At 37.5% G+C, this 27,726-nt stretch overlaps 1 protein-coding gene and 1 pseudogene across 8 annotated transcripts in view; both read left to right on the top strand.

Moving 5' to 3' along the window:
• The window catches only part of NBEA (neurobeachin), a 672,618-nt gene that overhangs the window by 327,780 nt on the left and 317,112 nt on the right, over positions 1–27,726 (top strand). For all 8 annotated transcript variants that reach the window (XM_040267082.1, XM_040267084.1, XM_040267081.1 and 5 more), the window contains 2 exons: positions 11,782–11,890; positions 17,038–17,204. In XM_040267082.1, the coding sequence (XP_040123016.1) occupies positions 11,782–11,890; positions 17,038–17,204 (276 nt within the window). The remainder of the gene's footprint in view (positions 1–11,781; positions 11,891–17,037; positions 17,205–27,726) is intronic.
• LOC120883122 lies at positions 7,603–11,253 on the top strand (annotated as a pseudogene).

Here is a 27,726-nt window from a genome sequence, read left to right as displayed (position 1 = left end):
CTTACATTTTGAAGAAGAGAAGCATATTGCATTCAAGTATAATTTGTTATTGATAATATAACCTAAACTTTAATGTCCTCTTTAATTTAACAAATGCTATTTAATAATTGAACCAATAAGCTTTAGTTTACTTGAGTTTGTTTTGTGTCCTTGATTTGGCAAAAACCATGTTTTAAAAAGGGGCTTCCCAAGTAGCTTAGCTGTAAAGAATCATCCTGCAGTTCAGGAGATAGGGTTTGGTTGCTGGATGGAGAAGTTACCCTGGAGAAGAGATAGGCTACCCACTCCAGTATTCTTGGGCTTCCCTGGTGGTTCAGATAGTAATGAATGTGCCTGCAATGTGGGAGACCTGCATTTGATCCCTGGGTTGGGAAGAACCCCTAGAGGAGGGCATGGCAACCCACTCCATTATTCTTGCCTGGAGAATCTCCATAGACACAGGAGCCCGGCAGGCTATAGTCCATGGGGTTGCAAAGAGTTGGACACAACTGAACAACTAAGCATAGCAAAACACATGTTTTAAAAACCAGTACCTTCAGACTCTATAAGAAGCTTTTTTCTTAGAGTTGAGATTCTGATTTTGAACCAAGAAACCATAGAATTGCCTGAAAAACAAAGTTCCCTCTATATTTTTTCATGTAATAACTTATTTATGCTTTTTTCTTACTACACAGTTGTTCATTTTACATATTAGTAAATTATTAAACATGAGGTTCATAAATGAGGTAAAAAAAATCTGTGCTTTTACAGAATGTATAGATCTTAAACAGTATTGCTAACTTACAGACTTAAATTTAGATATTGACAATGAATAATACATTTACTGAAAACTAAGATAAACAGCTCCCATTTAATAACGTCTAAATTTCAAGTAAAAAGGAAATTATTTCAAGATTCGTAATCATAAATTTTATCTGAATTACATTTAGAACCATGTTTAAAAAATATATGCATATATATATATGTATTTAGTTTTTTTTTAGTCCCTCTGAGAATGACTTCAAATGGACTTTCCTTCTAGGCACCATTATTTTAGCTTTGGTGAGAGTTCAGTAGTCTGACAGAACGTGGTCCACTGGAGAGGGGAATGGCAAACCACTTCAATATTCTTGCCTTGAGAACCCCATGAACAGTATGAAAAGACAAAATGATAGGATATTGAAAGGGGAACTCCTGGGTCGGTAGGTGCGAAATATGCTGCTGGAGATCAGTGGAGATACAACTCCAGAAAGAATGAAGGGATGGAGCCAAAGCAAAAACAATACCCAGCTGTGGATGTGACTGGGGATAGAAGCAAGGTCCAATGCGGTAAAGAGAAATATTGCATAGGAACCTGGAATGTTAGGTCCATGAATCAAGGCAAATTGGAAGTGGTCAAATAGGAGATGGCAAGAGTGAACATCGACATTCTAGGAATCAGCAAACTAAAATGGACTGGAATGGGTGAATTTAACTCAGATGACCATTATATCTACTACTGTGGGCAGGAATCCCTTAGCAGAAATGGAGCAGCCATCATGGTCAACAAGAGTCCAAAATGCAGTCCTTGGATGCAATCTCAAAAACGACAGAATGATCTCTGTTCGTTTCTAAGGCAAACAATTCAATATCACAGTTATCCAAGTCTATGCCCCAACCAGTAACGCTGAAGAAGCTGAAGTTGAACGGTTCTATGAAGACCTACAAGACCTTTTAGAACTAACAGCCAAAAAAGATGTCCTTTTCATTATAGGGGACTGCAATGCAAAAGTAGAAAGTCAGGAAACACCTGGAATAACAGGCAAATTTGGCCTTGGAATACGGAATGAAGCAGGGCAAAGGTGAATACAATTTTGCCAAGAGAACGCACTGGTCATAGTAAAACCCTCTTCCAATAGCACAGGAGAAGACTCTATACATGGACATCACCAGATGGTCAACACCAAAATCAGATTGATTATATTCTTTGCAGCCAAAGATGGAGAAGCTCTATACAGTCAGCAAAAACAAGACTGGGATGACTGTGGCTCAGATCATGAACTCCTTATTGCCAAATTCAGACTTAAATTGAAGAAAGTAGGGAAAACCACTAGATCATTCAGGTATGACCTAAATCAAATTCCTTATGATTATACAGAGGAAATGAAAAATAGATTTAAGGGACTAGATCTGATAGATAGAGTGTCTGATGAACTATGGTCGGAGGTTAGTGACATTGTACAGGAGACGGGGATCAAGACCATCCCCATGGAAACGAAATGCAGAAAAGCAAAATGGCTATCTGGGGAGGCCTAAATAGCTGTGAAAAGAAGAGAAGCGAAAAGCAAAGGAGAAAAGGAAAGATATAAGCATCTGAATGCAGAGTTCCAAAGAATAGCAAGAAGAGATAAGAAATCCTTCTTCAGCGATCAATGCAAAGAAATAGAGGAAAACAACAAAATGGGAAAGACTAGAGATCTCTTCAAGAAAATTAGAGATACCAAGGGAACATTTCATGCAAAGACAGGCTCGATAAAGGACAGAAATGGTATGGACCTAACAGAAACAGAAGATATTAAGAAGAGGTGGCAAGAATACACAGAAGAACTGTACAAAAATGATTTTCATGACCAAGATGATCACGATGATCACCTAGAGCCAGACATCCTCGAATATGAAGTCAAGTGAGCCTTGGAAAGCATCACTGTGAACAAAGCTAGTGGAGGTGATCGAATTCCAGTTGCGCTACTTCAAATCCTGAAAGATGATGCTGTGAAAGTGCTGCACTCAATATGCCAGCAAATTTGGAAAACTCAGCAGTGGTCACAGGACTGGAAAAGGTCAGTTTTCATTCCAATCCCAAACAAAGGCAATGCCAAAGAATGCTCAAACTACCACACAATTGCACTTATCTCACACGCTAGTAAAGTAATGCTCAAAATTCCCCAAGCCAGGCTTCAGCAATACGTGAACCGTGAACTCCCTGATGTTCAAGCTGGTTTTAGAAAAGACAGAGGAACCAGAGATCAAACTGCCAACATCCACTGGATCATCAAAAAAGCAAGAGAGTTCCAGAAAAACATCTATTTCTGCTTTATTGACTATGCCAAAGCCTTTGACTGTGTGGATGACAAGAAACTGTGGAAAATTCTGAAAGAGATGGGAACACCAGACCACCTGACCTGCCTCTTGAGAAACCTATATGCAGGTCAGGAAGCAACAGTTAGAACTGGACATGAAACAACAGACTGGTTCCAAATAGGAAAAGGAATACGTCAAGGCTGTATATTGTCACTCTGCTTATTTAACTTCTATGCAGAGTACATCATGAGAAACGCTGGACTGGAAGAAGCACAAGCTGGAATCAAGATTGCTGAGAGAGAAATATCAATAACCTCAGATATGCAGATGACACCACCCTTATGGCAGAAAGTGAAGAGGAACTAAAAAGCCTCTTGATGAAAGTGAAAGAGGAGAGTGAAAAAGTTGGCCTAAAGCTCAACATTCAGAAAACTAAGATCATGTCATCTGGTCCCATCACTTCATAGGAAATAGATGGGGAAGCACTGGAAACAGTGTGATAGTTTATTTTGGGGGGCTCCAATATCACTGCAGATGGTGATTGCAGCCATGAAATTAAAAGATGCTTGATTGCTCAGAGGTTAAAGCCTCTGCCTCCAATGCGGGAGACCTGGGTTCTACCCCTGGGTTGAGAAGATCCCCTGGCAAAGGAAATGGCAACCCACTCCAATATTCTTGCCTGGAGAATCCCATGGACGGAGGAGCCTGGTAGGCTACAGTCCATGGGGTCGCAAAGAGTTGGACACGACTGAGCGACTTCACCTTACCTTACCTTACTTACCTTATTCCTTGGAAGAAAAGTTATGACCAACCTAGATAGCATATTCAAAAGGAGAGACAATACTTTGCCAACAAAGTTCCATCTAGTCAAGGCTGTGGTTTTTCTAGTGGTCATGTATGGATGTGAGAGTTGGACTGTGAAGAAAGCTGAGTGCCAAAGAATTGATGCTTTTGAACTGTGGTGTTGGAGAAGACTTTTGAGAGTCCCTTGGACTACAAGGAGATCCAACCAGTCCATTGTAAAGGAGATCAGTCCTGGGTATTTGGAAGGAATGATGCTAAAGCTGAAACTCCAGTACTTTGGACACCTCATGCGAAGCGTTAACTCATTGGAAAAGACTCTGATGCTGGGAGGGATTGGGGGCAGGAGGGGAAGGGGACGACAGAGGATGAGATGGCTGGATGGCATCACTGACTCAATGGACCTGAGTTTGAGTGAACTCCGGGTGTTGGTGATGGACAGGGAAGCCTGGCGTGCAGCAATTCTTGGGGTCACAGAGAGTCAGACACAACTGAGCGACTGAACTGAACTGAACTGAAGTAGTTTATTTCATAAGACACAAATGGTTTCTTATATTTAAAACAAAAGGGAAAGGTGCCCTATTTTTGGTAGAGTCATTTCAGTGACATATTTCTTCCTATTCCTTATTTCCTAGAGATGTAATTTTTTTGTTGTTGTTATTGTTCTTACTTACTGCAAGCAAATGCCACCCGAGATTCAAAAAACCAGTCATGGCATGGTTTCGCAGTTTGCTCAGTAGTAAAGAATCTGCCTACTGGTGTGAGAGTTGCAGGAGACGTGATTCAGTCCTGGGTCAGGAAGACCCCCTGGGAGAGGAAATGCAACCCACTCCAGAATCCTTGCCTGTATAGATAGTTCCATGGGCAGAAGAGCCTCATGGTCTACAGTCTGTGAGGTTGCAAAGATCAGACATGACTGAGGAACCGAGCATGCGTGCACATAGTCATGGCCTGGCCATTAATTTAGTCTAGGAACTCTCCCCAAGGTGTCTGGGTAGTGGCTTCAATGCGTTGATTATAGGCTGATTAGTTCCCGTATTCATAAAGTGAGAACACAGACGATTTATATCCCTCAGTTGCTCTCTACAGAACAATGTGTGGAAAAACAGAATACTTCTTTTATAGCATGACTGTTATAAAGAGTCACAGTCCAATCTGAAAGGATTAGTTATTTTTAATTACCAAAAATAGTGTAATAGCTGTACAGGTATTTCTGACATTCTTAATGTCTATATAATTACCATACATACAGGAAAAAAACTGAATAAATGCTTATAAAATACTTGTTAAATAGTTTTAGCAGTGATATAAATACATTTTACATCTGGTCTTCATCTAAAAGTAATTTGTAGTTGAGACGTTAGAGTTTACATGCACAAAATATTAAACAGTTCAAAATGTCACAGGCATTATAAATAACTCGTGCAAAAAAAATGTTATAAAAACTGCATTGACTGTAGAAGAAGGATCTGTTCCGGTAGACAGTAATGATCGGGGAAGGCTTCTTTTAGGGCCTAAGCAGATATAAGCACACTATGTAGGATTAAAAAAGGAAAAAAAAATCAACTCTAGCTTTTTTTGTGAAAATAAGATTTAAAACAATAAAAAAATACCTTTATGTTTTTTTATTATCCAATAAAGCAAATACGGACATAATTTTATTTTAAAAATTATAATCTCTTTTGAACTTTATATTATTTAAATTGAAAAATGAAAATCGTATTTTTTCCCAGATTTTTTAATAGTCTTTAAAAAAATCACAGGAAGAAATTGAACTTTTCTGACTCAGTCAAACTTTTCTTTACAGTGTCACCAGAAACCTTATGCCTTCCTTTTTAAATTCTGGGGCCAGAGAAATTAACACAGAGGTATTACATCTGCTCCTACACCATGTGGCCATGTCACTTCTGTTAAGGACCTGTCTTCTTGACTAAATCAAGATCTAAAAATCTAATCTTACAGCTTGAGCATGCACTATTTCTTCTAGTGTTTAGGATATGTGAGACAGTACACACCCATTTTCTAATCAGAAGACTAAAACTTAAGACACATGGAAAATTATTTGTCCAAATGTATAACATTAATAAAAAGCAGAATTTAAATATAACTAGTTCTTCCTTCTGTTCTCCCATTCATCTATAAAGGATGAAAGACTTATTTGTCTAATCTCTAATATTGCCTTTTCTGTTGACATTTTTTCTTTCAATAAAACAATAGAAACTATTTATATTTGAAATTCAGGATCTCAGGGCTTCTGATCAATGAAAAACAATTTAAATTATAAGAAATTGCATAGAACTAGAGACTTCCTAGTAAATAGAACTTGCCATAATGATATGTATTCCATTTGTAAGAGAATGCTTTGTTTTGTTCCCTGATTGCTTTCCTGTATCTATGACAGCTCCATGCTAAAAGAAGAATGAATGGGATTCAACAAATTATTTTCTTTTTCTAGTTCCTTTGAAAAATAAACGTAGCGTAGAAGATGAAGACTAGTTCATTTACTTCCTGTGTTGTACAGTTACTCTGAGGAAGAAAATATTCCATAATTACCAAGTTATATGATATTTTTATTTACCCATTTTTATGTGCTAATTATATAATAGAATTTTATAGTGTTAACCTAACTTATCATTAAAGTTATATTTCTTCCTTTACCCTCCTTCCTACATAACCTGCTCAAGAATTCACTCAGTCATTTTTTCCATTTAGTCCTGTGTTATTGGTGAGTCCATGTTTCGCAACAGCTACCATGCAAATCATGTTGGATACAGAGATGAATGGGATTGTACTTCATTTAATGAACTTCACAGTCTAAGAGAGACTTGTTCAAAGCAAAAAAGAGGGTGAAAAGTCCATAAGACAGTGTGATAAATATAATTCCCAGAACATCTGAGAAATTGGGAGAAGATCTCTTAGTTGTGTGGAGAGGAGTGAGTGGTAAGAGTTCCACAAAGAAGTGGCACATACAGAAATCCTGAAGTTGCATGAATCACTAAAAGAACTATGTTCTCTGAAACACAGGAAACATATACTGAAAAGGCGGTAGATAAAGTTGGAAAAGTAGACCGATGCCTATATATAATGTTTAACTATTATCTTGTCAATAAAAGTAGCCAAGAAGTGTAAATAACACTAGTGGCAGAGCGAAAACTGAAGATTTGAGAGAGTCAGAGAAATCGGGAGGCTGTTGTAATTGGATGACAGATGATTAGGCTTGAATTAAAACAATGTTTAATAATAAAGCAGATTAAAAATAAGTAAAATTAACAAGACTAGTGATTAATGTAGGATGATCTTAAAGTCATATTTCAACAGATTGAAGAGTGAATAAAGCTGAATGGGTCACTGAGGGTTATCTTCTGCTATAGAACATTCACATCCTACCCCTAGGTAGGATGAATATGGCTTTCCTGGTTTCTCAGGAAAGCCTTAAATTCTGTCACCTCTCAATTTTTCAGAGCTTCCCATTGTCTGTTTTTATTCATTTGATTTTGTACTATTTTATTTCCTGAATTTCATAATTCTAACCTTGATAGTCCTTGGGGGATATATATATATATATATATATATATATTTTTTTTTTTTTTAAGGTTTTCCTGGTGGCTCAGACAGTAAAGAGTCTGCCTGCAATGTAGGAGACCTGGGTTTGATCCCTGGGTCAGGAAGGTCCGCTGGAGAAGGGAATGGCAACCCACTCCACTACTTTTGCCTGAAGAATCCCATGGACAGAGGAGCCTGACAGGCTACAGTCCATGAGATCATAAAGAGTCGGACATTACTGAGTGACTAATAGTTTCATAGATTTTAAAAATACAATTTGGAAAAACTCTGTGTATTAATGATTCATCAGATTATACAAAGATGAAGGGAATTATACTGACTTGAAAAACAGATTTTGAGATTTTTACCCAAAATGCAAAAAGAGAAAGAAATGAAAAATGAAAGTGATATTATGAGATGTGGGGGTAGAATAAGAAAGTTTAATTTGTAAATCATCAGAATTGAAAAAGGAAAATACAGAGTAGGTGAAATGAAATATTTTAAAAGATAATGTTTGTGAATTTTTAAAAGCCTATTGAAAATAAAAATATAGTAATATGAAAATCACAGTGTACCTCAAGTAGGATAAATAAAAAGAAACCCAGGCTAGACACATGGTACTGAAACTGGGCAAAGCCAAAAATAAAGAGGTAAAAGCACCCAGAAAGAAGGAACTGATCATTTAGAAAAAGGGGAAAGTAGAATGACAGCAACAAAGAAAGCTAGAAGATAAGGACATAACACTTTCAATGTTTGAAGAAAAACTGTCAATAATTGTATATACAACAAAAATATTTTCAAAAACTATTAGGGGGTGTGATGGTGCAGTAATTTTGTGACATTTTAACTTAACTCCAGTGCCAACCTTTGCTTTCCAGTTCAAAGGAAACAATTAGAAAAGCACACATTATAAGCCACTGTGCCAGAGGGAAATAGACATCATTAGCAAAGAATTTTAATCACTTACTTTTGATCTGTCTAGTGACTCCCTGGGAGAATAGGTTAAAAGATTCATTTTGCCTAACTTGGAACTGGCCTAGTGTGAAAAGAAAGCTGCTTTACTGAGGGCATTTGTTGAAGGCATTTATAGGCCAGTATCTTAGGTTGCCGTTGCCTGAGGTGATAGAGAACAGTTGAGGCCAATGGTAGACAAACTGGAAAGCTTGAGAGGAACAGCAAGGGAGTAAAATGTATACAAGACTTTGAAAAGCTTGGACATATTTCTGAAATTCTAAAGGGCCCTGCACATGCTTAGTTTTCATGCTCTGGAAAGAGGAGAAAGTTCCAAACTCTCACCTGTGGATGCTGAGATTCTGTGGCAGCAGGAAGTAAACACAAAGGTAGGGTTGAAACCTGCCTGATTGAGTGTTCAAGGGCTGTCAACACATACACACAGCTCCTTGAGAAAGTCTGGGAGATTTTTTTGGATTCAGGCACTTAAAGAAATTTTTTTCTAATCATTAACTTTCACTAACGTAATAAAAACAGAGATTTAAATAACCACACATAACGAGGAATACAGCCTTAACAAAATTAGCTTAGAAAAGTCAACTTAAGTTTCCTCGGAGGTCCAGATGTAGGACTGAGAAGGGATACCCCCATCTTTACCTAGTGTTACATATTTCCTAAGCAGCTGTAGCACAGATCACGGATTGAGTGAAGGTGTTGCAAGAGGATGCTTAAAATGTGGAATCATGGGATCCAAGTTAGTGAAAAGGAAATAAATCGAGCAGTGGATGAAGGACTAAGAGAAAACAGAGGGATCACAGAAGTGGAAGTTGGAAGACTTTTTTTTTTTTTTTGCCTGGAACCAGGGAGAGACAAGTGAAGGGAAGAGAGAAAGCTTAGGATTCTTATCTGTGACTGTGACACAGAATAGATTATTTGAGCTAAAAAATTTAATATGTGAAGCTGATTATGGCCAATAGAATGACTTTCTGAAGTGAGATAGAATTGAAGATGCTAAAGGAATCTTAGATTTGGGGATTTTTAGCTCCCCTTTAAAAGAGTCAGATAAGTAGAGGCATGGAAATAAAACATCACACATGCCTCTCAATGGCCCCACCCAAGCAGCTGCCTGTGACCTGCCTGGGCTCAGGGAATGGAAAGCTGGAAAGTGCAAGTTCAGTTCAGTTTGCCATAAGGCTATTTGGAAAAACTCAGGAGACGCCGCCCAAAGAGCTGGCCAATGAATGGTCACTAAAGATAAGAAAAGAAATGAGAGTTGTTGACGGGCAGATATGAGATATCCATCGAGAAGAAGAAAAAGTGAAACAGTCTATGAATCATGCTGCCAGAAAGGGTCAGAAGGATGTCTGCATGGTTCTGGCCAAGATGATTCAGGTCAAGGAAGGCCATGAGCAAGCTCTGTACATCCAAAGTACACATGAACTCCGTGCTCACAGGGCTGAAGAACCAGCCGGCAGTTGTGTGAGTGGCTGGTTCTCTTGCAGAAGAACACAGAAGTGATGAAGGCCATGCAGCATCTTGTGAAGATCTTGGAAATCCAGGCCACCATGTGGGACCTGTTCAAAGAAACAATGAAGGCTGGGATCATAGAAAAGATGTTAGAGGACACTTTTGAAAGCGTGGGCAATCAAGAAGAAATGAAAGAAGCAGCAGCAATAGAAATTGACAGAATTCTGTTTGACATCACCATAGGGGTTTTAGGCAAAGCACCTAGTAAGGTGATAGATGCCCTCCCGGAGCCTAAATCTCCAGGAGCCATGGCTGCATGAGAAGATGAGGAGGAATAAGAGGCCCTGGAAGCCATTCAGTATTGGCTGGCCCCCAGCAGGGCCCCCAGGCTCTCCTCACAGCCCCATTATTGGGTACACACTCCTTGAAGCCATTTCTGTGTCTCTTGCACTACCCATCTGGCTGTGGCACTGTGTTGTAGAGAAGGTTCTCTGCTAATCTCTCTTTACCCTCTGCAGAGGCTTTGGGATTAGTGGGATTGTTCTTGAGAGGTGATGTAATAAATTCCTCATTTTTAGGAGTATAAACAGAAGTGTCTTTTTAGGGGATGAGGTCAAAGAAGTCTGTCTTCTTACAATGCACTTCTGAGAATAGTGTTGATTGCCTGAATGTTGAGGATTCTGTGTGTGTAAAACACTATATAAATGGATCTTAATAAATTTCTGCTTTAAAAAAATACACACACAAACATATCATGCATTAGTTGATGTATAACTCCTCAGTGAAGAACTAGGAGGACAACCGATACAATTTTTCTGGTATATCTGAGGCTTGAATCTCTCCTACCCCATCCCCTGCTCTGCCGCCATGCCTCTTTGGTCATCCACTGTTTTGTTCCTAAGAATGGTATAATACCTATTAACCAGCCAGACCCTGAGTCTCTTCCTTCCTCCTGTCTTCTGTTAATCTATTTAAATGTTGTAATCTGCACTAATTCACACATATTAGATTTCTTCCTGGCTTTCTTCAGCCTTCATGCACTAGATAAAACCATTGAACCAAAGACTCCAACCTCTTCTCTTTTGAAGATTATCTATAAAATATAGACCAATGAGGTCGTCAAAAGTTAATAGTTGGGAAGTTTAGTCTTTAACTTCTTTTATTTTCCCAGCTCCCTCAGTGATTAAATTTAAGTCTATCTGTATGATTGTTTGCCCTCCAACATTATTTACAGAAGTGTTTGAGCCTCTTTCCCCCACATATTGTGCTTTCTAGTAGATTTCCCCTTACTCTTGTGTTCTTTGAGTAGCTTACGTTGTTAACATCCATCCTGAAAACTAGACAAGATTCCCATTGGAATGTGCCTGCGTTCCTCTTAAGTGGGGCCTCCGTCATATGGCCAGGGAGTTCCTGCTGTTCCTGGGGTGACAGTCAGTTTAACCCAGATCTCACCATGGGATAACAGAGTTTATGTCAGAACAGACAGATTTTTGTAAGATTTCTCGCGAGAAACTATCTTGAATTCACTGCTCCTCAGAATTTATTTCAGGAAGGTTCCATCTTAGAATTAAGGATCTGAGCATGTAGTGACTTTTAGATGTAATTTAGTCCTAGTATCTATATATTAATTAAAGTTAAGAATCCAGTCTAGATTTTCTAACGAATGATTATCCAGGTTTTTTGTAAAAATTTACTTTCATGACACTGAATTCTGTTGCTTTAACCATTTTAAAAGTGTCCAAAATCCTTGTTTTTCTTGCCTTTAATAACTTTATTAAATTAACTGAATCATTTGTTCACAAGACACACTATATTTAAGAGGCATTGCTGACAGTTTAATAGCATATTCTGTAATTGTATGATTTAGACTTCTCTAAAGTTTATGCATAGTTAATATTTACAATACTGAAATTTGATTACTGAGAAAAGTTGAGTTGCACAAAGTTATTATATTAATTCCAAAGGTATTTTTCTTTTCAGATTGCTATGCCATGCTATGAAGGACCATATAGTTCGTGTTGCAAATGAAGCTGAGTTTATTTTGAACAGACAGAGAGCTGAGGATGTACATAAACATGCAGAGTTTGAGGTAAGATTTTGGGAGTGATTTAAATTCTGCTTTTCTGTTACAAGTCAGTTGTCACCAATGGTAACCTTACATAAGTTTTTTTTTTTTTTTAAGATGAAAATTTCAATGAAGGCATTTCAGTTGTTTTTAAAAGCTTTAGTAAATGTCAGACAGGGCACTTATTTTTTATTACCTCATTTGCAATATGAAAAGTCCACTCTAGCATTATGTCTAACCACTTGATAGACAGGTTTTTCTAACTTATTCTTAAAGGCACATATAGTTTTACAGTGCAATTCCTTTAGTAATTTTTAAGCATAGTTTACACACCGTTAGATATGGGTGTAATAGTGGTTATGTGAAGAAACAGTTTTATTCTTCAGTAATTTATTATTTAATAATGTATTCATCTCTATTTAGAGTGGCCAAAGATCATTTTAGTTCATATTTTATTTTTATAATTTATATTTGATTAACAAATGAAGCAACCTATTATATATGATGTATATGTAGATCTGTATGTATATATGGAAACATAATAGTTTAAAATCTTCAAAGCACAAATTATCATTTGCACAAAGAACAAACTATCATTTCTATTTTATATTCAAAAATTTAAGGTATTCCAAGTAGTATATAGTACATACTAATGGTTTTTTAAATCAATATTATTCTTATATTTCTAGCGTGTCAATAATTATTTGACGTATTACCCTGATTCAATAAACTTATTCTCAGAAATATTTAGGTAACCTGGTATTTGACTTAGGTTGGCCTTGAAAATAATACTTAAGTCCAGCAATTTATGGTCATGATAAAACATATGAACAAGTGTGGTACAGGTGGAAGCCAGAACCCATATTTCCAGTTTTGAGGTTTTTATCTCAGTAAAGCAGTTCTGTTAGTCATGCAGGTTGATGTCCTAGGTCTAGAGATCTCTGATCTACCTCGCTGAAAAGAATAAAGCAGAAATAACTGTTTTGTTATAATAACCATAATATCCACTTCATTTGTCAAATGAAACAGCACATACCTGTCATATGGGATTGTAGCAGTCTTATTTGAAAAAAATATATAAATTCTGATAAAAGTACATCGACAGTTAAGTGTTTGTCAGAATGAAGTTTTGTATCTTCCCAACCATAAATAACAAATAACATTGAATCTTTACAAATCAGGTATCATACTCTAATCTGGATGATGAGAAAAGATTAAGTTATCTACTTTGAATAATATGTTTAGGTATAAGATATGTCAGAACTCTAGACAAAATAGCAATGTTCAGTTGACTTTTGACCTCTGTTAGTAATAACATTTATAATATTAACTGAATTCCCTCCAGAATCAGTTTTGAGTTGATCATATTTCTACTAAGAAAAGCAAATTATTTTGTGACAATATAAGCAGATCAATATTTCACATGTGAAAGCATTTAAGATAGATTTTCAAGCCACCAGATATTAATTACAAGCTCTAACATATATTTAACCAAGGTGATATTAAGCTAAGAGGGGTGTTTTTCAACCTTGTAATATTATTGTCCCCTCTAAGGAAAATTTTTAAATAGTTGTCACCCTAATCATCCCCTACCATGATTTATTATAATTATCACCAATATGCTGTTTATTTGTTTATGTACTGTGTATGCATGCTTTATACATTTAAAGAGTAAGATTGTTTTCACACACCCTTAATAAAATTTTCACCATCTTGGTGAAAATGAGATCTCTTTGATTGAGGACACATAGCTAATAGAGGTATAGATGCTGTGAAGGGAGTGTGAACAACTCAGTGTTTTTACCTTGTGTACACGTGAAATACTAATGTAAAGAAAAATTTGGGAGTATTATCATTGTTACTTAATGAACATGCATTGTTTTTTTTTAACTCAAATTTTCTATTTGTTCATTTTAGGTTAAAGCTATATTAATAAAACGCATTGATGTGTGTGTATCTGTGTGCATGTGTAGTTTACCAAACCTATTCCACTTTTAAATTGTAAGAGATTTTATAAAAGCCATAGCATTTTATACTATGACTTTTTGAAGAATTTCTATATCTCCCATATAAGCCTGTAATTAAGAAAAAAACTGTATTTAATTTCAGATGGGTACTTAACAGTTAAGTTTTTTTGGCTAACCACTGTAATTGTTAAGGAAGAAAAATGAAAATTTAATTTTACTCTCCAATGAGCTAATGAAATATTAACTTCATTATGGAGGCAGATCATTGTACTAATTGGTGATTCCCTGTACAAAAAGATAAATTGGAAAATGAATTAATCCTTCTTAGGTTACAGAAGGATTATTTCTCTGGAAGACATGACTTGTGGTAGTCTGAATCAAGAGATAGTTGAAAGGATTATGCTCAAGATACCTTCCATGAAGGATTTTTACTTTGTAATAATGAATGTGAACTCATTATATGTATATTTTAGATGTATAAAGTTTTTTATAATTATATGACTCATTAATACTTGATAATATTAAAATTTGCAGTCACTCTATACATAAATCATTATACAAAAAAGACTTATGATTAAAGAGATGTTTCATCTTCATGTTCATGTTTGTATTGAACCTTTTTGATACACAAGATTGCCTATGTTTCTAATACCAATGAACTTGAATACAGATAGCTGACAGGACAACTGATTATTAGGTAGAGAAGATTAAGAGAGTAGTTATCATTCAAAGACACTTTGAATACACTAAATTTGAAAGCTAAGATACTCTGTAGAGAAAATCTTATTTTAGCCCTTTATTTTATTAATATAAAACTGAATACAGAGAAAAAAGAATTTACATAAAGTGTGAAATTGAATGAAAGTCAAAATTTCTAAACTATCTTCTATACCACATTGCCATTTATGAGATGGAACACTATTAAATGGCACCATTTTGATTTATATATAATTATCAGGAACATAACATTTTTGAGTAAGACATTTCATTCCAATCCCAAAGAAAGGCAGTGTCAAAGAATGCTCAAACTACCGCACAATTGCACTCATCTCACACGCTAGTAAAGTCATGCTTAAAATTCTCCAAGCCAGGCTTCAGCAATATGTGAACCGTGAACTTCCAGATGTTTAAGCTGGTTTTAGAAAAGGCAGAGGAACCAGAGATCAAATTGCCAACATCCGCTGGATCATGGAAAAAGCAAGAGCATTCCAGAAAAACATCTATTTCTGCTCTATTGGCTATGCCAAAGCCTTTGACTGTGGATCACAATAAACTGTGGAAAATTCTGAAAGAGATGGGAATACTGGACCACCTGACCTGCCTCTTGAGAAACCTGTATGCAGGTCAGGAAACAGCAGTTAGAACTGGACATGGAACAACAGACTGGTTCCAAATAGGAAAAGGAATACGTCAAGGCTGTATATTGTCACCCTGCTTATTTAACTTATATGCACAGTACATCATGAGAAATGCTGGACTGGAAGAAGCACAAGCTGGAATCAAGATTGCCAAGAAAAATATCAATAACCTCAGATATGCAGATGACACCACCCTTATGACAGAAAGTGAAGAAGTAAAGAGCCTGAAAGAGGGGAGTGAAAAAGTTGGCTTAAAGGTCAAACATTCAGAAAACGAAGATCATGGCATCCTGTCCCATCACTTTATGGAAAATGGATAGGGAAACAGTGGCTGACTTTATTTTTGGGGGCTCTAGAATCACTGCAGATGGTGATTGCAGCCATGAAATTAAAAGACACTTACTCCTTGGAAGAAAAGTTATGACCAACCTAGATAGCATATTCAAAAGCAGAGACATTACTTTGTCAACAAAGGTCCGTCTAGTCAAGGCTACAGTTTTTCCAGTGGCCATGTATGAATGTGAGAGTTGAACTATAAAGAAAGCTGAGCGCCAAAGAATTGATGCTTTGAACTGTGGTGTTGGAGAGGACTCTTGAGAGTCCCTTGGACTGCAAGGAGATCCAACCAGTCCATCCTAAAGGAGATCAGTCCTGGGTGTTCATTGGAAGGACTGATGTTGAAGCTGAAACTCCAATACTATGTCCACCTGATGCGAAGAGCTGACTCATTGGAAAAGACCCTGATGCTGGGAGGGATTGGGGGCAGGAGGAGAAGGGGACGACGGAGGATAAGATGGTTGGATGGCATCACCGACTCAATGGACATGGGTTTGGGTGGACTCCGGGTGTTGGTGATGGACAGGGAGGCCTGGTGTGCTGCAGTTCATGGGTTTGTAAAGAGTTGGACATGACTGAGCAACTGAACTGAGCTGATACTATATTGGGCTTCCCTGGTGGCTCAGATGGTTAAAAAAAATCTTCTTGCAATTCAGGAGACCTGCGTTCAATCCCTGGGTCGGGAAGATCCCCTGGAGAAGGGAATGGCTACCCACTCCAGTAATCTTGCCTGGAGAATTCCATGGATAAAAGAACCTGGCAGGCTACAGTCCATGGTGTGGGAAAGAGTTGGACATGACTGAACAACAAACATTTATATACTATATTAGGGCCTTCCCTGGTAGCTCAGCAGTAAAGAATTCCCCTGCCAATGCAGGAGACCTGAGTTCAATCCCTCTGTCGGGATGATCTCCTGGAAATGGAAATGGCAAACCACTCAAGTGTTCTTGAGGGAAAATCCCATCTATAGAGCAGCCTGGCAGGCTACAGTCCATGGGGTCACAAAAAGTCAGACACTGTGTAGCAACTGAACAGCAACAACAACATTGTATTGGTAAAATAATAAGTAGATTTGCATTTTTGATAAACTATTTTGTTTCTAAAATGCTCACTTTTAGAATATGTTAAAATCAGAATTTCAGAATTGGAAGGTAGATTAAAAGTCATAAATTATCTGATAATATTACTTAATGAGCTTTCCTTGTGACTCAGATGGTAAAGAATCTGCCTATAATGCGAGAGACCCAGGTTATTAACATTCAAGTTGCTTTCCATATACTTTATGTATAAACACGTAGAAAGAACACAGTTTTACCAGTTTGAAAAGTGACCATGTGTATATATGCACATGTATATACACACATACATATATACTAGAATAACTTTCAAAATATTGTCTGAGTTTTAAAAATTGAATTGATAATAATTACCCTTTAACTCAAGGCTAGATATCATTTCTCTCCTATGTAGATAGAGGTGTATTATCATGCACTGTTGGTATTTCTTTTAGTCACAGTGTGCCCAATATGCTGCTGATAGAAGAGAGGAAGAGAAGATGTGTGACCACCTCATAAGTGCTGCAAAGCATCGGGACCACGTGACTGCAAATCAGTTGAAACAGAAAATCTTGAACATTCTCACAAATAAGCATGGAGCATGGGGAGCGGTTTCTCATAGGTGAGTTGTAAAAAAAAAAGTACTAGAAGTAAACAGTAACTCATAGGTTAATTTTAAAAGTTATAAATAAAAAGTAACTAAACTTAAAAATTACACATAGACTGTTATTTTAAAGTATTATAAATTGCTTAATTTTTTTCCTGAAATCTTTTTAATGACTCTTTAGAATGGCTTTAAAAGAAAATCTAAACTTTTACAAGTAATCTAATGGAAGTTATTTCTAATTTATAATTATGTATAACAATACAAAATTTGTTTAGACAAGTATTTTAGAGTATCATTTCTCATATATGGCAAGGGTGTAGAAATGGTTTGTTTTTAATCTTTTAGAGTCAACTCTTCAAATTATTAGATTTATATCATTCTTAATTTTTCTTACATATAACTAATAATAATATAAGCATGTATTATGGAGAAGTAATACATTGTTTAAAAATATTTTATTTCATATTTCTCTATTCACTTTTTCTTAGGAAAGGTTTTCATCTCAAATTAGGCTATTTTTGAGACTATAATAAAAAGTGTTTTTCTACTAAAATTTTGTGGGCATAAATTTGTTTTGTTTTCTTCTGCATGTTTTCTAGAAAAATAGTAGTGAGTCAGGTCACTATATTTAGATTGCTAATGTCCTTCATTTATAAATATTAGTATTATCTTATCTCATTGAAGGTTTTTATCCAGTCTCTGTCTGGCAGAATTTAGGGATTGCTTAACTGTGGAAAGGACACTAAGAAAAATTCTGGTAGAAGTGATTCTGTTAGCTAGAAAGAACATCTGGAATATGGCCACGATAGTAGTTGATCAACTGTCCTGGGATCTCAAGTATAAGACAGATTTAAGACAACTTTATTATTTGAATTTAAAGTAATATTAGCACATAAACATCTTTAAAAATAGCTAACTCTAGATATTTGTTTCTTATAATAATAACAATACCACCAGATCTAACATTAATTAAATATTTATTCTTTGCCAGGCACTATACTAAGAATGTTAAATGAGATTTTTTTTAACATTCATAAAATCTCCATTAAGGTTGATACTGAATTTTTTTTTTTTCATATTACAATAAAGAAATTGAAGATTTCAGAGTTTAGGTGAAACCTGTATAGTATCACACAGTTTTACAAGTAGAAGCAGACTGTATCAGTCGGCGTTCACCAGACAAACAGAAAAGATCCAACAGAGTATATGTAAGATACAGATATAGACTTTATTTTTTGGGTTCCAAAATCACTGCAGATGGTGACTGAAGCCATGAAATTAAAAGACACTTACTCCTTGGAAGAAAAGTTATGACCAACCTAGATAGTATATTCAAAAGCAGAGACATTACTTTGCCGACTAAGGTCTGTCTAGTCAAGGCTATGGTTTTTCCTGTGGTCATGTATGGATGTGAGAGTTGGACTGTGAAGAAGGCTGAGCACCGAAGAATTGATGCTTTTGAACTGTGGTGTTGGAGAAGACTCTTGAGAGTCCCTTGGACTGCAAGGAGATCCAACCAGTCCATTCTGAAGGAGATCAGCCCTGGGATTTCTTTGGAAGGAATGATGCTAAAGCTGAAGCTCCAGTACTTTGGCCACCTCATGCGAAGAGTTGACTCATTGGAAAAGACCCTGATGCTGGGAGGGATTGGGGGCAGGAGGAAAAGGGGATGACAGAGGATGAGATGGCTGGATGGCATCACGGACTCGATGGACGTGAGTCTGAGTGAACTCCAGGAGTTGGTGATGGACAGGGAGGCCTGGCGTGCTGAGATTCATGGGGTCGCAAAGAGTCGGACACGACTGAGCGACTGAACTGAACTGAACTGAACAGATATAGATTTGGGTATGGATATGAATATAGATATATAGATGTCAATTTATTTCAAAGAATTGGCTCACATGATTATGGGACCTGGCAAAGCTGAAATCTGTAGGCTGGGCTGGCAGTCTGGAAGCACAGACAGGATTTCTGTCTTGAGGCAGAAAGGAAACCTAGGGCTTTTCTCTTAAGACCTTCAACTGATTAGATGAGTCCCACCCACATTACTGGGCATAATATCCTTTCAGTTCAGTTCAGTTCAGTTCAGTCACTCAGTCGTGTCCGACTCTGTGACCCCGTGAATCGCAGCACGCCAGGCCTCCCTGTCCATCACCAACTCCTGGAGTTCACTCAGACTCACGTCCATCGAGTCCGTGATGCCATCCAGCCATCTCATCCTCTGTCGTCCCCTTCTCTTCCTGCCCTCAATCCCTCCCAGCATCAGGGTCTTTTCCAATGAGTCAACTCTTCACATGAGGTGGCCAAAGTACTGGAGTTTCAGCTTTAGCATCATTCCTTCCAAAGTAATCCCAGAGCTGATCTCCTTCAGAATGGACTGGTTGGATCTCCTTGCAGTCCAAGGGACTCTCAAGAGTCTTCTCCAACACCACAGTTCAAACGCATCAATTCTTTGGCACTCAGCTTTCTTCACAGTCCAACTCTCATATCCATACATGACCACAGGAAAAACCATAGCCTTGACTAGACGGACCTTAGTTGGCAAAGTAATGTCTCTGCTTTTGAATATGCTATCTAGGTTGGTCATAACTTTCCTTCCAAGGAGTAAGTGTCTTTTAATTTCATGGCTGCAGTCACCATCTGCAGTGATTTTGGAGCCCCCAAAAATAAAGTCTGTCACTGTTTCCACTGTTTCCCCATCTATTTCCCATGAAGTGATACTTATAGTCAACTGATTATACATGTTATCACACCTACAAAATACCTTCACAGCAACATCTAAACTAGTATTTGATGAAACAGCTGAGCACCAAAGCCTGGCCTGCCCTCACATAATTAAATTATAGTCTGGTAGAAGGGGCTCATATTAAATAATTATAGAAATAAAACATTAATAACAAAATTCAGCAAACATTAGGAAAGAAAAATATAGGGTACTCTGAAAGAAAGAGTGTAACAGAGGATCTTTATTTTAGATTAGAGATTCAGGGAAGACTTTTTCAAAGAAGGTCAGTTTAGGCCAAGTTTTGAGGGATGAGAAGGCATCAGCAAAGGGTGGAATATAGAGCATTAGAAGAGAAACATTACAAAGACTCAGAGCATAGAAATAATAAAATGAACAGAAAGAGGAGTTTATGTCTACGCTCAGTGAGCGGTTGGGGGTTGTGTCTTGAGATGAGGCTGGAGAGGAACATAAGAGCCTGATGATTTAAAGTCCTGTAGATCGCAAGGATTTGTGACTTTATCCTAAGTGGCATGAAAAACAGCAGAAGGGTAACATGATCTGATTTATGTTTAAAAAGATTAGTCTGGCTGCTTTATGAAGACATATACTAGAAGAAATAGGAAAGTATGGTCACCCTGTTATAGCTGAGGTCACATGTCACCCTTTCTATAGAGTTTCCTGGTTTCTCTATCTTTTGTAAACCTGATTCCTCATAGTTTGTGGTAATTATCTGTATTGCAACTATCTATGGGTATATCACTTAATGTTTTATAGCAACGTAGATGTGCCTGTCTCTTCCAATAGCCTTGTAGTTTCCTCAGTGGAGAGGTTGAATACCACTTATAGATATATTCTTGTTATTAAATATATGTTAAATCTGGAGGAATTTCATCTCTATAATGTTCTACTTCGTGTTTTATAAAAAAATGTTTAATTTTAACGTATAATTCCTTTTAACTTTATGTTTTGACTCAATTATGCTGCTCGCTGGCTCTAACATATTTTAACTTTTGAATTCATATAATGTTATTGATCTTGATTTCTTCCCTGTGGAAAAACTAGAATTTGAAAGCTTTTTAAAAATATACATTACAAGTTGTATTGACAAGTATATTGGTAGCACTAAGTAGAAGAAACAGTCTATTAATATTAATTGTGATCTTGTTAACACTGTGAAATCTAAGATGACCAAAAAATTAATCTGCTTATAAATAAAAAATATTCATATCATAGCTCATTCTCATTTAATGGCTATGAAACTTCATAGAATAGCATGCCATAGCTTCTAAAAAGTTATATAAATAAATGTAACAGCTTGAAATGAGAGGATGGACATAGTTATTGGATTTCAATCTGATAGTCTACACTTCCAAAACAAGACTTCATCTGTATCAAGAGTTCTCTCACTCTATCAAGAATTTAAAGTCAAAGTAATGAAATAACTCAAAATCAGCATTATAAGCACAAAATATTAACTTAAAGTAATGTAAATTAAAAACTAAAACATAAAGCAAGGAGTGAGCAGGTAGTATTTGAAGTGAAAATCATATGCTTTTGAAACAAAGGCTAGATTTGGAATATTCTGAAACAGTCGTATTAACTTTCACTTCCTGCCTCCATTTCTCTGTCCTTTGTCTTAAAACATGTACGGATGCCATTTATAACGGGTATGAACTGCAACCACTGTACTCAGATTTTATTTAAACCTGAATTAATTTGCCCTGAGTCCCCTCCATGGAAGGTGGAAAACTCAGTCTTATTTATTAATAGGGCCCAACACACTCAAGGATTATGCTGAGATTCTGTTAATCTTATTAATGTAAAGCTCTGGATCTTCATTTTAATCTGGGCTCTAGAGATATGCTTATTCTTGAAAGCAGGTCTGTTTCTGGACAAAATTAGACTTTAGTTTCTGCATTAATGCAAGGAGCTGGGGTACCTGGGGAACAGCTGCACATGTTCCTGCCCTTTCATTGGAAGTAAATGTACCATCTCACTTTCAGGACCCTCTTCTTACATCATCTTCTTAGTCTTACAGTAAACTACCCAAACCCTGGATACCTCAGTCTCTTTTCCCCTCAAGACTCATTGTCCAGCATGTCTTCTGGGATAGTTCAGCTGCCTTTTAAAAGGAGTATCTCATATCTGCTAAAAAGGTAAAAATAGCCTCAGATTTCTAGATTCAACACCCTGCTTATTTTGGAGAAGTTGGCATAGAGTGTAGTGAGGATTTTGCTTAATTTTCTGATCCATTTTATTCCCTGGCTGGGACTTTTTTGCAACCATCTGTCTGAGCTATAGGTTCTGTAACTATGAAACAGATTTTCATTTTCCTTGGGTACTTGAATCTTTAACATTCAACTCATTGGGTTCTATTTAATTTAGGTCACTGATGATAGCCACTTTAATAGAAAACATACATCTAAAATTATGTAACGTCATTGTGACTTGATGATTAAATGGTTAGTAAAGAATCAAGAATGTTGTCCAGGTTGCTGTCATCACTCACCAGGTAATGGTGGTGCCGTTCTTAGAACTCAGAAACACTGAAAGAAGTGGTGTAGATGGGAAGATGATTATTGAGTTTCCCTTGCCCGGATCATATTTTAATGGAAAAGTCTACCATGAAGAAGAAAATAGAGCTCCATATGACAGTAGGTCACTGTTCATGTATGTGATAAACTTAGACATGGCCAAATATATATTTCCAATCCCCAACAAATCTCATCTCTCTTATTCCTTGATTTAGTTCTTTCTTTCATCTCCCACTCCACATATGACACATGTACACACATTGTCCCTCAACAGATTGTTTCAGCAATACATCTATATGTTTTCTTCTTCCAACCACCGAAAATTGTTAGAATATGGATTCTTGTAGGGTAGTGGGATTTTATTTTGAGTTAATTATACTATATTTTGAATTATTTTTCCAACTTCTCTGAATGTATCACATGATGTTTTCTCTGATACAGCAAAACATTTTATTACAATAGATTACAAGGTCTGTACTCCATTTCCTTCCAAATGAAAGGAAGGAGCCTAATTGTAAATTTTTAAAATATATAAGAAACTGCTTATATTCTGTCAACAGCCAAAAAGAGAAAGAGCTGTACCTGTGACTATTAAGCTGTATCTGTAAATAGGTTAAAAAAACACATAATCTTTAATTCATCACTTCTAGGGTTGTTTATTGCTGGATAGTTTCATCAAGGCAAAGGAGTAAACATATTAAGTTTCAAATAAGAAAGTGATTGAAGTGATAGAGTGATAAGTGATAATCTAAAATAGTTAAGGAAGGAAGCAAAGTAAAGAAAGCAGGGGACTGATAGACAGAAAATAATGGAGTCAAGAAAATAAGAGTCAGTGAACTGAAACTATGGGAATCTCTCAGATGTTTGATTTTAAGATTTCAGACATAGAACAGGTTAACACATCCAGAATGTGGTCATAAAAATCCAATAATTAAGTGGAGTCAAGTTGAAAATCATAATAATGAGATCAAGAAACTGAAAGGATGGAATCTTGCATTGGCACTTAAGTTGAATTGTTACTGTTTAGTCGCTAAGTCATGTCCGACTCTTTGTGAACCCGTGGACTACAGCACGCCAGGCTTCTGTGTCCTTCAGTGCCTCCCAGAGTTTACTCAAATTCATCTCCACTGAGTTAGTGATGCTATCTAACCATCTTATTCTCTGCAGCCTTCTTCTACTTTTGGCTTCAATCTTTCCCAGCATCAGGGTCTTTTTAAGTGAGTTGGCTCTTTGCATAAGGTAGCCAAAGTATAGAAGCTTCAGCTTCAGCATCAATTCTTCCAGTGAATACTGAGGGTTGATTTCCTTTAGGATTGACTGGTTTGATCTCCTTGCAGTAAGGGACTCTAAAGAGTCTTATCTAGCACCACAATTCAAAAACATCGATTCTTTGGCATTCAGCCTTCTTTATGGTCCACCTCTCACATCCATACACAACTACTAGAAAAACCATAGTTCTGACCATACAGAATTTTGTTGGCAAAGTGATCTGTCTGCTTTTTAGTATCCTATCTAGGTTTGTCACATTTTCCTTCCAAGTAGCAAGCATCTTTGAATTTCGTAGCTGCAGTCACCGTTTGCAGTGATTTTGGAGCCCAAAGATAGAAAATCTGTCACTGCTTTGACATTTTCCCATTCTCTTTACCATGAAGTGGAGGGATTGGATGCCATGATCTTAGTTTTTTGAATGTTGAGTTTTAAGCTGGTTTTTTCTCTCTCCTGTTTCACCCTCATCAAGAGGCTCTTTAGTTTCACTTTACTTTTCTGTAATTAGAGTAGCGTCATCTGATATCTGAGGTATTGATATTTCTCCCGACCATCTTGTTCCACCTTGTGATTCATCCAGCTCGGTATTTTGCATGATGTATACAACCTTGACGTATAATTACAGTATTTGGGATAGAAAGGAAAATTGTGAACAACTTCTGAGTCTTCAGTAAATTAAAGGAAAAGCCTGGGAAACTGGGAGAATATTCCAAATGGGGAAAAGACCAAAGTCGTATTACCAGACTCAGCAAATACTTTAAAGGAGTATCAAAGTTCATCTTCCCTTAGAGAGAGAGAGAAAACTTTAATAGCTTGTCAGTCTCTCCAAAGTAAAATAGTTTATAAAATGCTTCACATAGCATTCAGTTCAGTTCAGTCGCTCAGTTGTGTCTGACTGTTTGCGACCCCATGAGTTGCAGCACGCCAGGCCTCCTTGTCTATCACCAACTCCTGGAGTTCACTCAAACTCACGTCCATCGAGTTGGTGATGCCATCCAGCCATCTCATCCTCTGTCATTCCCTTCTCCTTCTGCCCCCAATCCCTCCCAGCATCAGAGTTTTTCCAATGAGTTAACCCTTCGCATGAGGTGGCCAAAATACTGGAGATTCAGCTTTGGCATCATTCCTTCCAAAGAAAACCCAGGACTGATCTCCTTTGGGATGGACTGGTTGGATCTGCTTGCAGTCCAAGGGAATCTCAAGAGTCTTCTCCAACACCACAGTTCAAACGCATCAATTCTGCAGCGCTCAGTTTTCTTCACAGTCCAACTCTCACATCCATACATGACCACTGAAAAAACCATAGCCTTGGCTAGATGGACCATTGGCAAAGTAATATCTCTGCTTTTGAGTATGCTATCTAGGTTGGTCATAACTTTCCTTCCTAAGAGTAAGCGTCTTTTAATTTCATGGCTGCAGTCACCATCTGCAGTGATTTTGGAGCCACCCAAAATAAAGTCTGACACTGTTTACACTGTTTCCCCATCTATTTCCCATGAAGTGATGGGACCAGATGCCATGATCTTAGTTTTCTGAATGTTGAGCTTTAAGCCAACTTTTTCACTCTCCTCTTTCACTTTCATCAAGAGGCTTTTTAGTTCCTCTTCACTTTCTGCCATAAGGGTAGTGTCATCTGCATATCTGAGGTTATTGATATTTCTCCCGGCAATCTTGATTCCAGATTGTGTTTCTTCCAGTCCAGTCTTTCTCATGATGTACTGTGCATATAAGTTAAATAAGCAGGGTGACAGTATACAGCCTTGACATATTCCTTTTCCTATTTGGAACCAGTCTGTTGTTCCACATCCAGTTCTAACTGTTGCTTCCTGACCTGCATATAGGTTTCTTAAGAGGCAGGTCAGGTGGTCTGGTATTCCCATCTCTTTCAGAATTTTCCACAGTTTCTTGTCATCCACACAGCCAAAGGCTTTGGCATAGTCAATAAAGCAGAAATAGATGTTTTTCTGGAACTCTCTTGCTTTTTCGATGATCCAGCGGATGTTGGCAATTTGATCTCTGGTTCCTCTGTCTTTTCTAAAACCAGCTTGAACATCAAGAAGCTCACGGTTCATGTATTGCTGAAGCGCGGCTTGGAGAATTTTGAGCATGACTTTACTAGCATGTGAGATGAGTGCAATTGTGCGGTAGTTTGAGCATTCTTTGGCATTGCCTTTCTTTGGGATGGGAATGAAAACTGACCTTTTCCAGTCCTGTGCCCACTGCTGAGTTTTCCAAATTTGCTGGCATATTGAGTGCAGCACTTTCACGGCATCATCTTCCAGGATTTGAAATAGCCCAACTGGAATTCCATCACCTCCACTACCTTTCTTCATAGAGATGCTTTCTAAGGCCCACTTGACTTCACATTCCAGGATCTGGCTCTAGGTGAGTAATCACACCATCGTGATTATCTTGGTTGTGAAGATTTTTTGTACAGTTCTTCTGTGTATTCTTGCCACCTCTTCTTAATATCTTCTGCTTCTGTTTGGTCCATACCATGTCTGTCCTTTATTGAGCCCATCTTTGCATGAAATATTCCCTTGGTATCTCTAATTTTCTTGGAGAGATCTCTAGTCTTTCCCATTCTATTGTTTTCTTCTATTTCTTTGCATTGATCCCTGAGGAAGGCTTTCTTATCTCTTCTTGCTATTCTTTGGAACTCTGCATTCAGATGGTTATATCTTTCCTTTTCTCCTTTGCTTTTCCTTCTCCTTCTCTTCTTTTCACAGCTATTTGTAAGGCCTCCCCAGACCTCCATTTTGCTCCTTTGCATTTCTTTTCCATGGGGATGGTTTTGATCCCTCTCTCCAGTACAAAGTCACAAACTTCTGTCCATTGTTCATCAGGGACCCTGTCTATCAGATCTAGACCCTTAAATCTATTTCTCACTTCCACTGTATAGTCATAAGGGATTTGATTTAGGTCATAGCTGAGAGTCCTTGGACTGCAAGGAGATCCAGCCAGTCCATTCTAAAGGAGCTCAGTCCTGGGTGTTCATTGGAAGGACTGATGCTAAAGCTGAAACTCCAATACTTTGGCCACCTCATTTGAAGAGTTGACTCATTGGAAAAGACTCTGATGCTGGGAGGGATTGGGGGTAGGAGGAGAAGGGGACGACAGAGGATGAGATGGCAGATGGTATCACTGACTCTATGGACATGAGTTTGGATGAACTCCGGGAGTTGGTGATGGACAGGGAGGCCTGGCATGCTGCAATTCATGGAGTTGCAAAGAGGCGAACATGATTGAGCAACTGAACTGAACTGAACTCAATGGTCTAGTGGTTTTCCCTATTTTCTTCAATTTAAGTCTGAATTTGGCAATAAGGAGTTCATGATCTGAGCCACAGTCATTCCAGTCTTGTTTTTGCTGACTGTATAGAGCTTCTTCATCTTTGGCTGCAAAGAATATAATCAATCTGATTTCGGTGTTGACTGTCTGGTAATGTCCATGTGTAGAATCTTCTCTTGTGCTGTTGGAAGAGGGTGTTTGCTCTGATCAATTCGTTCTCTTGGCAAAACTATTCACCTTTGCCCTGCTTGATTCCGTATTCCAAGGCCAAATTTTCCTGTTATTCCAGGTGTTTCTTGACTTCCTACTTTTGCATTCCCGTGCCCTATAATGGAAAGGGCATCTTTTTTGCATGTTTGTTTTAAAAGGTCTTGTAGGTCTTCATAGAACCGTTCAACTTCAGCTTCTTCAGTGTTACTGGTTGGGGCATAGACTGGGATTACTGTGATATTGAATGGTTTGCCTTGGAAACGAACAGAGATCATTCTGTTGTTTTTGAGATTGCATCCAAGTACTGCATTTGGGACTCTTTGTTGACCATGATGGCTATTCCATTTCTTCTGAGGGATTCCTGCCCACAGTAGTAGATATAGTGATCATCTGAGTTAAATTCACCCATTCCAGTCCATTTTAGTTTGCTGATTCCTAGAATGTCGATGTTCACTCTTGCCATCTCCTGTTTGACCACTTCCAATTTGCCTTGATTCATGAACCTAACATT

This window comes from Oryx dammah, unplaced genomic scaffold (genome assembly GCF_014754425.2).
Source record: "Oryx dammah isolate SB20612 unplaced genomic scaffold, SCBI_Odam_1.1 HiC_scaffold_24, whole genome shotgun sequence".
NCBI classification, from domain to species: domain Eukaryota; kingdom Metazoa; phylum Chordata; class Mammalia; order Artiodactyla; family Bovidae; genus Oryx; species Oryx dammah.
This window is presented reverse-complemented; position numbering and strand designations above follow the sequence as displayed.